General features: G+C 39.1%; 1 protein-coding gene across 2 annotated transcripts in view; it reads right to left on the bottom strand.

Annotated features, from left to right (window-relative positions):
• Window positions 1-716: 716 nt before the first annotated feature.
• Window positions 717-14,862, bottom strand: part of PTH1R (parathyroid hormone 1 receptor) — a 643,148-nt gene continuing 629,002 nt past the window's right edge. For both annotated transcript variants that reach the window (XM_078662472.1, XM_078662473.1), the window contains 3 exons: window positions 13,195-13,336; window positions 10,011-10,052; window positions 717-4,375 (listed from right to left, as the gene is read on the bottom strand). In XM_078662472.1, the coding sequence (XP_078518598.1) occupies window positions 4,013-4,375; window positions 10,011-10,052; window positions 13,195-13,336 (547 nt within the window). In that variant the 3' untranslated portion in view covers window positions 717-4,012. The remainder of the gene's footprint in view (window positions 4,376-10,010; window positions 10,053-13,194; window positions 13,337-14,862) is intronic.

The raw sequence follows: 14,862 nt of genomic DNA, 5'->3' as shown, positions 1-14,862 counted from the left end.
ACTCGGGTCTTTAACGCTCGAGCGAGTCATTTAATGGCCAGTAGAGCCAGCTACGACTGGCTCTAAGGCTATACTAGAACGCTGGAAGTATGGAGCTCTACTAAAGACAATGGAGTGGCAGAGGGCCAATCATGGCAGGCACAAGCTTTTGGCTTCAAAGCTCCAATGCTTGTCTTCTGTTTCATCCTCAGTTGGTGAAATGGTCTAGTAGCATTGTGGACCTTCACTCTTTGGCTATACCTGTTGCTGAATGCTTTTTCTCTCATTGTAGACCCTCCCCTGCAGTGTGAACTAATATCTTGGAGAAAAGGGATTCAACACTGTTGTAGCCCTCAAGACTGGACCAAAATATTATACTAATAATACTTTAATACTGCTACTGTGACTTCTAATAACAATAAGAATAATTAAAATGACAATAATAAAGGCAATTAATTAACTTGTGTAGCTAAGGAAATCAGTATTGAAATTATATGACTTCCTAGACATATTAGAGCATGATAGTGATGCAAACTGTACGATTATGGTTTTTTATAAGGCTCTTCTCTTAGTCCCCACCTTCAAGTCACATTCCTGAAGCATAATAGCAACTGCCAAGACTCATTAAATGCCTTTGCATTTTTCTAAAATCTGTCCTTCTCAATTTCATGTGTTTTTGAACAAGGAAATCAGGAAAGATTCAGTTGTTTGACAGAAGCAGAACATAGCCGTGAGTATCCTGTTTTAATATTTTGTTTAGTCAAAACTCGTCACATTGTTGAAAAAGTACTAATTCTCTTGAACTCTTTAAATATTTCTAACAATGGCAACTACAGTAGAACATTTATATAAGTTGATAACCCATAGCAGCCCTGTATGCACTTTTCAAAGTTCCCTAAAGGTTGGGAGGTCAGAATTGTGTGTTAATTGTTTTTCCTACCAATTGTAGGAGGTATTTAGCATGAGAAGCAATGTAGCAATGAATAGAAAAGAATCTTGTTCTTAAAACAGATAATATATTATATTATATAACATGACATATGGTGGTAGCATTTAAAAAAAAATAATTCCAATTTGAACTTAAAACATTTCACAAATGTACACAAAACCAGTAATTATCATTAGAGCTTTACATGTATGGCAAAGTGAACAAATCCATTTTTATCAGAACACATATCATAAAACTCCATTACATTTAATACTTTCCATTTCACTGTCTGTTATTTTATATTATTGTTTCCATTATATTTTACAGGAAAGGCTGCATATCAAAATATGTTCCTAAAGTACTTCCTCCTGTGTCCCCTGAAAGAAATTGTGTTACCTGTATGTTAAAGTTGCAGTCTATCACATTTCTGTCTATTGGATGTCCCATCATTTTAAAAAGTTGTTATCGTGAGGAGGGAATTATGTGGCAATTTCCTTTTGCACCATCATACAACTTTTGAAATGTACAATTTTTCACAGATGAAATCCTCCATAAATTAATATGGCAACACATAATACTGATATACAGTCCATGATGTTAAATTCCATCCTTTTCTTTGGAAGAAAAAGTTGGATTTTGTATTTGAACTTCACAATATACTGAAGTATTTTGTTTCATGAAAGCCAGTCCTTCATAATAATAATTTCTAAACAAAAAACACATTTGGTCCCATTGTCTTTTTTTCAAAGTTTGTGTCTTTCGTTTGTTGTTAAATGAACTGTGTTGAGGTAACTCATTGTACAGTAGTGACCTAGTATTACTGAAATGTTTTTTGAATTTAGGTGCAAAGGGAACAGCTTAAATAAATAGGAATCAGAAGCAAATAAAAAGACTTAAATTTCAGATTGTGAGGGTGTGAGATTTGAAAGAGCAAAACACACAAAATCTAATCAAGGCTGCCTAATAATTTAGGTATATCAGTGTCCTTGCCACCACCTGTATATCAAAAATGAAAGATACATGCTAATTTAAATCTCTTCCTGGTTTCTAGGCACATATTTCCAAGATGAATATTTTCAGTAAAATGCCTATAAAGAAACATTGACTTCTTTAAAGAAATGGATTATAGCACATGGTATTACCAAGCAAAAGAGACTACGGGTGAGAGAAAAAAAAGCAGGTCTCTGTGGTGGTGAATATTCCCTCCTTAATAATCAAAGTCTGTTATTACCTAAAAATGGAAAGTAATTTGGTGAACAATGGACAGTGAGATGACAACTATATTGGGCAATTACGTGCATCCTTGAGTTGGCATGTACCTCTGTCAATTGCATCCTAATCCATTCTCACACAAAAGGTGGAAGAATGTATATATGCTAAAATAATTTCCCCTGTCTATTAGATGTAGGCTTCCAGCGTTTTAGAATTCTTAGTACATATTTGCTGAAGCAGGATTAATTTACAGTCCATTTATTATGCAGTGTCAGGACTTTACTATTCCTGTTTTAGTTTATAATTAAATAAGTTAGGGCAGATATCAAAACTTTTATTGACAAAAAATTATTAGTTTGTTCCCATTATGTTTTTTAAAGAAGTCCCCATCTATCTTAAAGTAACTATACACAACTTTACAGTGTATGGTTTTATTTGTTAGTTCTCCTTAAAGTCAATTAAGCTAATTTGGCATGGACTGTATTTGGGACAGTCTGAAAGGGAGTTTCAGATGGTGACAGAATGACAGATACATAATCATAGAGATAAAAAAGTACTGTGGGTAAACCATGCAAATGTAATTTGGTCAGTAACAAAGATCCCTTCAGGAGCATGCATCTGTGCAAAGACTGTTTTGATCCAAGGAATACCCACCAATTTCTTATAAAAAATGGAGTCAACAGTCTGTTCAGAGAAAAGGTAACGTTAAAATGGTAAATGGAACATTTGTAAACAGGTGTTTAAAATGAATATCTGCTATAAAGCAACTAATGATGCATCTAGACATGAACTAGTGATCCTCACTGTATTCCTGATTCTGATTTATAAATTCATAATCAATAATAAATAATTAGCAATGGTCATATATCTGATATCATTCACTAGTTTCTCATCTAAACATGATCAATATAAAGATTGCAATAAATATTCCATATAATGAATCATGAAAACAATGCTGTGTCACCTCTGTTCTGTTTGTTCCATGGACCATAAACAATGTATGGTTACTTATGATTGAAAATAATTCTCATTCATGACCAAACCGTAGGATGAATTCCTTTCTATTACTATGAATCTATAATCTTTGGATCATATTGCACTTATGCCACTGATTATTTGTGACACTTTATTGTAATATATCCATCTGGTCCTATTAAATATTAGTTTTTTTATTATTGAAGACCAATGGAGACATTTTTGTTGTTCTCTATTTTGAATTTGATGATTGCTCCTTCTTCCCACTAAACAATGTTAGGAGAGTCCCTGGTATTTATTTGTATCAAGTACATAGCTGTGAACTAATTATTTTACCACAAAATGTGCTGCTTTGTGAACAAAATACAAAATAAGTCCTTTTCCTGAAAACAAGCTATACATCTGGACAATGTCAACTCTTGGTACTTGCAAATTGTAGGCAAACTGATGTTGTATTTGACCATGCATGCTGCCTCTTAATCCTCAGAAGCTGGCAATCACAAAATTAGCAACCAACTCATTTGAAATATCCTCTTCTTAATAAAAGAAAATTCTGAAGGCCAGAGTGAACAATTGCTCTTGCACCATTGTGAAAATGAACACACAACACACTAATACTGTCTTTTTACTACATCACTGTGGTTTGTGCTGTGGTTCTCTGAGTGAAAGTTAACAAAGAAAGCAAATTGTTGGGCCTTATAAAACTGAAGATTCCAATATTTCAAGTTGGTTGATCTGGAAAGGTATGACCTTGAACCATGCCTGGAAGGGAGACTGTTGAATATATTCCAATGTCTGCATCCTGTGTGTCTGGCTTTACACTCCCTTGTCTGTCTCAGGACAGGTGGATTGTGAAAGTTGCCAACTACTCCATGGTTTAATATTTTCCCTGCTTATTCTTGGCTTACAGAAGGCCGTTCACATCACTGTTTCACGTTCTTCCTCCACCAATGCTGCTGGTCTCTCTGCATCATACACTACAGAGCCATTTAGGTATTCTTCGTCCTTGTTGTACTGTTCTGGCCCAGAAGATGGGATTGAGTTTTCAGATATTGAGCCATTTTTGACATACCCTGGCAAATTCCGGTGTCCATTTAATGTAGTGGATACAAGTCTGGTGTTTAAGTGTAGAGCAAGTGTCCCCCGTGTGGTTACATTTGTAATGCTTGTGTGAGAGACCATAGGTCCATAGCTGTAGGTTGTACTCCCACTCCGTGCTTTTCTTTTGAAGTCAAGGGCCAAAGTCCACCTGCTCCATGACTTCTTTATTTCTGCTTGAACCTGTTGATATTAAGAAACAGGAGATACATGTTTAGCTGTTATTTCGAGAGAAGTAGTGAAGCCAGCATTTAAAGAAAAGCACTTTCAGATGTAATGCTAACTCAAATCATTAAAAAATAGTTTTCATTGAACTGTATATTGTTAAGATTAAACTAAGACATTAGATCATGTCATTCTTGTTTTACACCTCTTCATATTTTCATTTAGAAATAAAGGTGAAGGTTTGCGTAATATCTTCGAAAGTAGATTGATTCACTAACATAAATATAGCAAGAGTTTGGTCCTGATATGAATATGATTGCAATAAAATAATATTTATTAACAATAAACAGAGATGCAGATTAATATCACAATTAACACTGATACCCAATGATGACTTTTCAGCTTCTTTGTGTTGTTTTTCATGAATAAAGTGAAAATGACTTTTTACAGTGCTCTGTTCCGCACCGGGGACGTAGCTTTTTTGAACAATCTAAAATTTTCCATTTTAATGTAGTTCTAAAGCTAAAAAGGAGTCTGCCTTGTCATGCCATGCAATGTAGTACACAATATAAAATCCACATCTGCCATCACACAGAAAGTTATTCCTTTAAAGATGGTGAACCTTGAATAGTATCTCACAAAACAAGGGGGATCGGGAGCGCTTATAGGTCCCGCATAAGTGCTCCTCTGGGTCAAGTCTTTACAGCCAGGGTATGCAGTTCCTTCCAGAAAAAAGGAGAGAGAGAATATGAGGTTGGCCAGAAACTAGGAGAATGGACGATGGTCTGCTCCCATGGGAACAGGAGCCCTCACACACCCAGATGGGTGTCATGCTTTGCCATAGGGCCTGCTCCTCATTGAGTCTGGGCTGCAATGCATGACCGGGACCCACAAGGGGGAGGTCCTATCTGGAGATCTTTTCCCTAATGCGGTATGTGATTGTCGGTGTAGGGCCTCTTGTGTAGATTGGTGTGTGTGAGTGAATATGTGTATAAAAATGTTGCGTAATAAAATAGACTAAGTAGTCTTCTAAATAAGATTTTAATAAGTGAGTCTACTTGTCTAGTTAAATAATGTGGTCTCACCAGACGCAATGATCTATGATAGCTTTAAAAGGTCTGCATGTTTCTTTCCATTGGTGAGTCAATAATGATCAGTTGGCAATTTGTCCGTACAGGATCAATTTAACCCTAATCTGCACACTGTAATTGGAATCTGGGGTTAAACCAAAGAATATCCAATCAAAAATGACCTAGATGTGGTATGTATTGATATTTTGTTATTGTTTCCTTTTGAAAGAAGAAGCAGACCGGTAATAGAAATAAAATCATAAAACAATTCACCTGTGTAGCACAGGGGATCGTTGGCATATTCTCATGTTGGTGCGGCATGTGCAGTATTTTTCAGCATGCTGCTATTAGTGTTTGGTGCCAAACTCAGTGAGAAACAAACCTCACAACAAAACAACCAAGTGGCACACTCTAGAATATTTACAGACAATAAGATTTCACATACTGTGCATAAAAGGATCTAAATTCTCGCAATTAGGGTAGCAATTCTGACTCCTCAAGTGGGAGCAGAGGTACACTTATGCAGCATACTTAGTGAAGGTGGTAAGCTGCAATCTCATAAAAGATGTCTGGTTCCACTGCGGTAGCAACAGAAAATGCAACAAACTGAAACATGAGAAGCTACATATACACAGTGACATGTCCCTGTAACAAGAGAGAAATTGGGATGACCATAATACTAGTCAAAATAAGAATCAAAGAACACTAGAGCAAAATCAGTTGTAAGAAAATAAGCACAACTATGCACATACATTTTGTGACTAAATGACATTCCCCTGACAACATAAGGTGGAAGGTCCTGGAGGCACACACATAAACCAAGACACCCTATTTAGAAGGGAGCAAAACTGAATCTTTCGTCTGTCGACCCATGTGAGTGATGTATGATCCCCTCCAAGAATGTCACTTGACCACCGCCTTCAACATATTTCCATCACTGGGCCCCTTTCATCGGCCATTCTGATGTAATACATTGTATACATGTGTTCGACACAGTGGTAACTACAGAGCATACCGCTCCACCATCCTTAAGATCCAATATTACACCGTTAGGTTAGTCCATCTGAACTATCAGCAGCGGATGCTGGTACCAAGCAGCCCCTCTAAATGGAACTTGTACACTTTCAAAGGTATCAATTTCTGCATGCACCATGAAACCATTGTACTAAAGTGCGTGATACACTTATGGTAATGTCCACACTACTGATTATATTTTTTATAAGAATGTATCATTCTGATCCCGGGTTATGACATTAATTTAGGTTTTCCCCTGATCCCATTCCCTGTTGTCTTTTAATGTGGCCACGTCTCGAGGCCATATATCTAGAAAGTATTACACTGCCTTTCAGGTTTACACCACACATTAAGCCCATTAGGCACGTTTTTTAAGGAAGGCGCTTAGCGACAACCATTCTTTAGGTACCTCCACCGTATGACGGTTTCACTTTGCAGTCTCTCTTGCCAAAACACACCAGTAAGTCCTACCCGCTCCAAGATGGAGCGATTGTGAGATCACTGACAAGCTTGTGTGACCTGCGAATTCCAGATGCCTGAGTTTCTGCTTCCTTGTAAATCGCTGCCTTCTCCATTTGGGGGCAGGGGGGTAGGGGCATTATTCCTCCACCATTTAGCACCTACCTTACGATCTAATAGAATCAGAAGCCCCGCTTAGATAATTTAGGGACCAGTTTTTTCCTCAAGATGGCGGTGATATTTTATATAGCATGACATGGTCTAGGTTTTCCGTGCAAGATAATGTGATTCACCTGATTACCATTCACAATCAGGATTTAGGACGACCCACATTGCTGCTCCTCCACTCCTGAGGTAGCAGAGTTAGGGTAGGTCATCCGGTCGAGTCTTCACTATGACTTTCTAAGTACTAACTTGAGGTTTGTCTACACGCTACTGCACTGGAACTAGACCTCTTTTATGAGTTTGCAGCTTACCTCCTTTTCTAATCTAGCATGCTGAATCAGCATACTCTGATCATTATTGACTCACCAATGGCAAGAGCATGTTTACTTTTTAAAGTTAGCATAGATCTTGTGTCTGGTGATAGCCATTATGTTTTTAACCAGACAAGACGACTGACCTTTTTAAATATATTAAGAGGACTACTTAGTCTATTTCAATGCACACTTTTTCATACAGATAATCACTCCCACACACCAATCTACACAAGAGGCCCTGCACCCACACTTTAAATATGGCATTGGCACAAAGATCTCTGATAAAGAGCCTCCTGTGGGTGCCCATTGGGCATTGCAGCGCTGGCCTGATGAGGAGCAGGCCCTATGATGAAGCATGACACCCATCTGGGTGTGTGAGGGCTCCTGTTCCTAGGGGGGTGTACCCCCGTCTGCTCCCCTAGTTTCTGATTGACTTCACATTCTTTTTCTCCTTTTTTCTAGAAGGAACTGCATACCCTTGTTGTATAGATCCTCGTATAGTGTCATGGATCATTTTCTTAGGTACAACTCAAACATCTCCATGAAAAACAAAATATGAAATTGTAGATTTTGGGCCCTATTCACAAAAAAGTGGAAAAGTAAAGGTGGAGGTTTATATAGACATCTTAGTATACTTCTGCGTTTTTATTTTTATTCACAGGCATTCCCAGAAGTACTGATTGAAAGGTTTGTGAGCCACAGGTTTCCAGATGTACTTCTGGGAATGACTTGTGGCCATTTTCCATCCTGGCAGTGTACTTTACCACAATTTCAAGGATGGGAAAAGTCGGACAAGAATTTGAGAAAGCCCGAAAGCATAGTTTGTTCCCAAACTTGAGCAGATTTTGCTGCAGTAATAAATTCATTCACACCTGCCAGGAATTATTTTGTGTCTTCCCAACAGTCATAAAGGAAGATATTTTCAGCCGTAAACATCTGTTCCTGACCGAAAATACTCTAGTAAATGGACTCCATTGTGACTGGTCGAGACCTTTTTTGAGGAGAAAAAAGTACTGTTTATTCCCTCAACAATGAAGAAGAGCATATAAAAGTAAAAATCTAAAACATTCTCTAGGTTTAAAACACTAATAATACATTGCTTTAGAGTATTAATGCCGGTATTTACATTAAAAAAGACTATGGCATAGATGCATCAAGGTCAAATCCGCTAGCAAAGGGGCAGATTCTCAGAATCTGCCCCTTTGTGACCGGTATTTTTACATTTGGGATGCATCATCCCAAATGCAAAAATCGCAAATTAAGAAATCTCAAAATTGCGATTACTTGCATTTAAGGAATCTCAAATTGAGATTCCTTAAATGCAATGCATTAAAGTTTAAAAAATAGCAATTTTGCTAATAGGGCTTGCAAATTACCATAAAGTTGAACTTCATGGTAATTTGCAAAAACTTTGAAAAGTGCACTAAAGTGCATTTTTCAAAGTTTCATGTTGCGCACACACATGCCCTAAGGGCATGTGCGTGCGCAACATATGTGCACAGATCAATTTCAGGGGTGCAACAGGGTGTCCTTTGGACACCCCTGCACCCTTGAAATCGCATTCTCAATTTGCGATTCGCAAATTGCGATTCGCAAATTGAGAATGTCTTCCCATTCATTCCTATGGGCCTCTAGGCCCAAAGGAATGAATGGGGAGGTATTCCTTAATTGTGACTCGCAATTTGCGAGTCGCAATTACGGAATTTTAAGAAATCGCTATTTTTTGTGTGATTTCTTCATGCATTGCATTTTGCTATTCCTTAATAGTGAATCGTTATTTTTCGCTATTAAGGAATAGCAAAATGGGTTCTTGATGCATCTGGGGGATAGATCCAATCATGCACATAGTATTTAGAGTAATTAAGGTCCATATTTATAAAATTTCATACAATGAAGCAAGCCACCTTGCTGCAATGTGTTGAGTAAAAGGGTAAGGGCTGGAATGCACTGTATTTACCATCATACGGTGCATTCCTGTCCTTTCCCAGCTCTGGCACGCTTTTGGCTGCCTAGTGCCAACCCAGGTACCCTTGCGTCATGTTGCAAGGGAGCGTTTCACAAAAGCCATCCCCATAGGCATTTTCCTCTTTCTACGTGTGCTGCAATCTGCAGCACACGTAGAAAGAGGAAACAAAAAGGAGAAATAAAGATATTTCTCCTTGTTGCGCCTCTGTTGGGGAGGCGTACAATTCTGTCTTGCGTTACTCTACATTTATCGAGCCACTCAAGGCCATGCAAGGTGACCGTGCTTGGCCTAATAAATGCTTTTTACGTTTTGCGTCCTCTTGCGCATGGGTGACGCAAAACATTGATAAATATGCCCCAAGTGTCATGCAATTGTTATTAATGCCTAAGATGTATCTTGTTTTGTGTCTCACAGGACTCGAATCTATGATCCACATTGAATCTCGAAATAGTGTATTCAGCATTGCAAAGTGTTTTCTATTTGAGCTGTCTCTTCATGGAAAAATCCAGTAAGTGTAAGACGAGGTCATCAAACTAAATTAAGTGCAATTTATTAAGAGCAAGTTCACGAATAGAATAGTCGCTGTAACATTTTGCATGCATTTGAAAAATGTATGCCATAAAAATAAGAAACAAGACTGTTCGGTTCGACCATGAGATACTCACCTCTCCATTACAGAAACAATATATGATAGCAACAAGAAAACCCTGTGAAGAAAAACAAAAAAGTATTAAAATGTAGATCTAGGACATCAGCCTGAAAACATTGATAATAATTAATTACGCCAAAGCACTCAGGAAAAACGGATGGCGATGAGAAGGCCCATCAGAAAAATAACTTTGGGGCATATTATCAAGCACGGGCGATAGAATGATCGCCGTTTTAGTGGCAGAAAACTGCCGCTAAAGTGGCGATAATGGGCTTATCGCCGCTTTAGCGGTCGTTTTCTGCCGCTAAAGCGGCGATAATTTTATCGCCCGTGCTTGATAATATGCCCCTGTGTCTTTCCTGAATCAGACCCTAAAAATGCAATATCCTTTCCAAACCCCACTTTGAGGGGTCAGTGATGAGAGTGAAACTTGTACATAATTCTGGACTCATGTACGTTTCTATCCCTGGACTTCCCACAACAAAAGCTAAAAAGCCAATGTAGACGCTAAAAGGCGCCCAGCCACCCCACAACACAAACATGATGAAAAACAGGAGCTTCTGCCTGAATCATCAGGATTTTGAGATGTATGGTACATGCATTCTAGTTTCCTGTGGACCATTTCAATAATTGAAAACTGGCATAAAATGTCTTTGGAAAGAGCCTGGGGTGGGAAAAATGGCAGTTCCTGGAGTTAAAATTTCAATTGCTCAGCAATACAGCCTCCTCGAATTACTGAGTATGTAGTATAATTACTGAATAACCGATGCCAAGCACCTATACGTATTGTAACTAAGACCTAAGCATGTTGTTTAACAACGCACCATGTTGCTATGCCCATTACAGACAGTACAGGTTAAAAAAGGGGCCCTTTGATACTATTCTAGGTTTTGGCATACATTATACACCAGGACATTCTTTCTATGGATACATCTCCTACATAATGAGTGAAGGTACACTACTTTGAAAACATGTCCAGTAACTCAATAATATGCAGAGGAAATACTCTTGCCCACCCTAGAATTGGTTGACAATGTGGCCTACTAGTGGGTATGGTGCTGCCACAAAAGAGGGGTGTGGGTTAATATAAGGAACCGCTCCACTTTGCAGCCGCACCATGGCACAGCAGCTGACCGGTAAAAGATTAGTGGCTCTTGTAAAAAACAAAAAAGATACCAGTATTTGCCGTGTTCTGTTTTTCAGATATTAGGCATATCCAGAGAAGGAGGGGCGGAATTTCGGTGGTGGCAGTCTAGTCAGTTTAAGAACCATCTGAGTTACATTGTTGCATTTTCATTGTAACACTTACTCCTCTCTTCAAATAACGAAAATAACCTTGCCTTATTGCACACACTCCTGAAGCAGCAGCGTGTGAGGAGAGTGTAAACCCTGAGACATAGTGGCAAATGTATGAAGCAGTGGAACAGGATTAAGGGAGTATATCCACGAAATATGGATAAAACAGTCATATGGCAAAGTGTAATTACTAGTCCAAATGCACACATTTTTCATTATATTCTGGAATATTGAATTAGCAGAAATATATTCCAAATTGACGTGCACTGATATGCGTAGGCCACACGGAGCCTACACATATCGGTGGAGCATCAAGTCATCACTGAGGTACTCTAATAGACCTCTATTTACTTGCCAGTGGTAGAGTAGCTGGGGAACTGCATGCTGGATATTAGGTCCATAGAGCTACAATTCAACCTCTAGTAATGAAAGAACAATTTATCTTATCTTACATTTTAATTTTACACATCATTGTTTTCAAATGTGGTAGAACAATTGGTTCAGTGTACATCAACAAACACTACATGTCACTGAATTCACTAACATGGTGAATGCGGATGTAGGCCTTCTAAATGAATTGTTCAAGGAAAATTCTAGAGGCCATTTCTCCAGCTCTGAATTCTAAGTGTTCAAACGGCAGGGCGGCTGCAGGTGAGGGTGGAGGTGCACTATCAGAGCTGCATGTGTATTAATACTGGAAATGCATGGGATTCCCTCTAAGGCGAAGAGATGTTCTGAGTGTTAGAACTGATCATGTTCAAATCGAGTTCTAAAATCTTTGGGGAAAGAGTAACATTCCACAATTTAGCCCAGAGTAAGTATTTACTATTTAACTCTAGTTGTGGAATACTGTGCAGAAAGTTCAACATTCCCAAAGTGGTCTAAAACTGAGCTGATGTGTTGAGCAGAAATTTAGGACTACCTCACCACCGAGTTTGAGGCCACAAATCTTTGTAGATTATTCCACTTGTCCAGCTCTCTTAATTTATTTTTGTCACTTTCGTGGCTGCTTTAGTACTTAGAGCAAACTCGGTGCACTTTTAACCGAATTCCATTACATTCTTATACTACGGGGCTTTTTATAATGTTGGTCAGAGTTGCCTCTGGCTGACACCGTCTCGGTCTCGGGGCCGACCGACCTCTGGTGGACGGCTAAGACTGCCTGATTACGATGCAACCAAACATTGTTCAGTCAGATACTCACTTTTCTCTATGAGAGCTTGTGTCAAGGCCGTAAATGGGCCCTAATACAGGCTCTTATAGAGAATAGGTTGTGTGTGTTAAACCCTGCACACTTTGGCAGGCACCCCATGGTGCCTGCCACACAATGCAGTGTTTTACAGGGGGGTACCCTTGGTACCCCCTCAACTACCAACAGTAGGACACGGAGGCAAGGTGGCCCTCCTAGGGGCCTCAAAGTCGCCTTCTGTCATCCTTTCCGTGTCGCACAGGCCGGCACGGAAAGGCTCTGGGAAACTGACATTGTAATCCTGATGGCAGAAACGCTGTGCATAGGGGATTATGGTGCGTTTTTGGACTGACAAGAAAACTCCAAGAGCTGGTCGGAACCGAGTTGGAATGATCGGCTGCTTTACGTTCCAACTGCCGACAATGTAATTGGGCGGTTGGACCGCAAACCGACTGTGTTGGTCGGAAAGCCTCTGACCGCTGTCAGAAAGCTTCCGACTAGCAGTCTGAGGCTTTCCAACCATCATCGTAATCAGCCCCTAAATCCTTCAAAACGTCAAATGTATCCTGTGCTTATTTTGAACTCAATAACAGTATTGATAGAAAGTCATTTAGTCTTTTGAAAATCTGTATTTTCACAATCTTTGTCAAGATAGCACATTGAGCACTTGTTAAAGGGATGCCAGTTTACATTTTACTTCTAAGAAATATCTTACCTGGAAAGAATTGAAGATCATTTCATAGTGCATTTGAACTTGCCAAAGAATCCCTGACACATCGGTGTATGGCATAGCCATAAAAACAATATAATGAACTCCAAACAGAGGCATTAGGACAAGTGTTGATTTCAGCAACTTCCTGTATGTCAGGGAGAGAGGGGATCGGAAAGAGAGAGAATGAGTCATTTATAAGGTTAACTTTGGTTGACAAACATGCTTATTTTTTTATTTCAGTATTTACTTTTTTTAAATGCACCTTTCATTCATTGCAGTTCCCAGATAGGAATTCTAATTAGAGACTTCATTTTTCAGTATGAGCAATGCTGATTTCTCAACAGGGGTAAATCACGTCAGGACAGGGTTGGTATGCCAATCACATACCATGGAGCTGACCATTACAGTTGGCTCGGAATGTTGTTCTGTCATTTACATGATTTGTACATCATATGGGAATGAAGCCTAACATGGTCCCCTTCTTCTGTTGGTGTAAGTGTTCCGTCTCTCCGGGACAGGGCCCAATCCCACAAAGAACAGACTGCCCTCATATGGCTTTGAATAGAGTACACCACATTCCACAGTCTATATGCTGCCCCATTTTCCTCAGGAACCAAAAAAGTAAATTTTGACTCAGCTCACTGAGAACTATTAACTCTTGATATATGGCCTGATTCAAAAACCTTTATGCACATCTAAGTGACATATAGATGCACAAAAATGTAACTTGCTGTATCAAGTTTTATGTCTTGATTCACACAGTCAGGATTTATGATTTTCTCTGACTATGAATTCCACATAATACAGGCAAATATGGTTGTTTTTCAATAGAGACGCACATAATTTGTATTATGCAAGCATAGTACACACAAATGGGACAAAGTCCAAGTAAGCATGGTACCCAACATTTTCCCATGGCTTATGCTTACTCAAGAGAGGCAAACACATATACAATTCTTCCCCTGGATGTTTGTGGGTGTTGATTCCTGTAGCAGGAAAGGGAATGAGGAAAGTACTACTGTGTCAGACTCTTGCAGAGATGGTGCATGTCATGGAGGAATGCCACAGCAGGGCAAGGAGGGATACCTGAAGATAGGCCATAGACTCTCATAGGTAAGCGCGGTAGGCAGGGGCTGGTGGTGGGGGATTTCGGAATTCTATCTACGATGGAATAGAATAACAAATAAATACATAAATAAAACCACTTACTTTGTTGATGCAGTGATCACAAAGTAAGTGGTTTTATTTATTTCATATTACTTATCCTGTCAAGTGTCGAATTTCACTACCCCCCACCCTGCACTGCCTCACCTCCTCACCGCTCTTACCGGTGCATGCCACCACTGTATGTTGGTATTGGGGAATTGTTGGCAGAAATCTTTAAAGTTTGATAATGTGGGAAGGAAAGTCACATTTTTTATAAGAGAATGTAATGTAATTAGACTGTGATGAACGTTTACATGAGCCTTTGTAATCAAGAACCTGGTGGCATTTAAAAGTGATACAAAGAGAATGGAAAAACGTGAATTAAATGTAATCCTGCAGGAGGAAATAACTGGGAAAGGGGTAGGAGTGGGTGACAGTAGGTGGAGGAGAAGAAGAATTGAAGAGTGTGTGGGCAATAAGTCCAACAAGCAAAGACATAACAGCTGAGAAGATGAGAAGAAAGGG

This window comes from Lissotriton helveticus, chromosome 10 (assembly GCF_964261635.1).
Source record: "Lissotriton helveticus chromosome 10, aLisHel1.1, whole genome shotgun sequence".
Taxonomy (NCBI): domain Eukaryota; kingdom Metazoa; phylum Chordata; class Amphibia; order Caudata; family Salamandridae; genus Lissotriton; species Lissotriton helveticus.
This window is presented reverse-complemented; position numbering and strand designations above follow the sequence as displayed.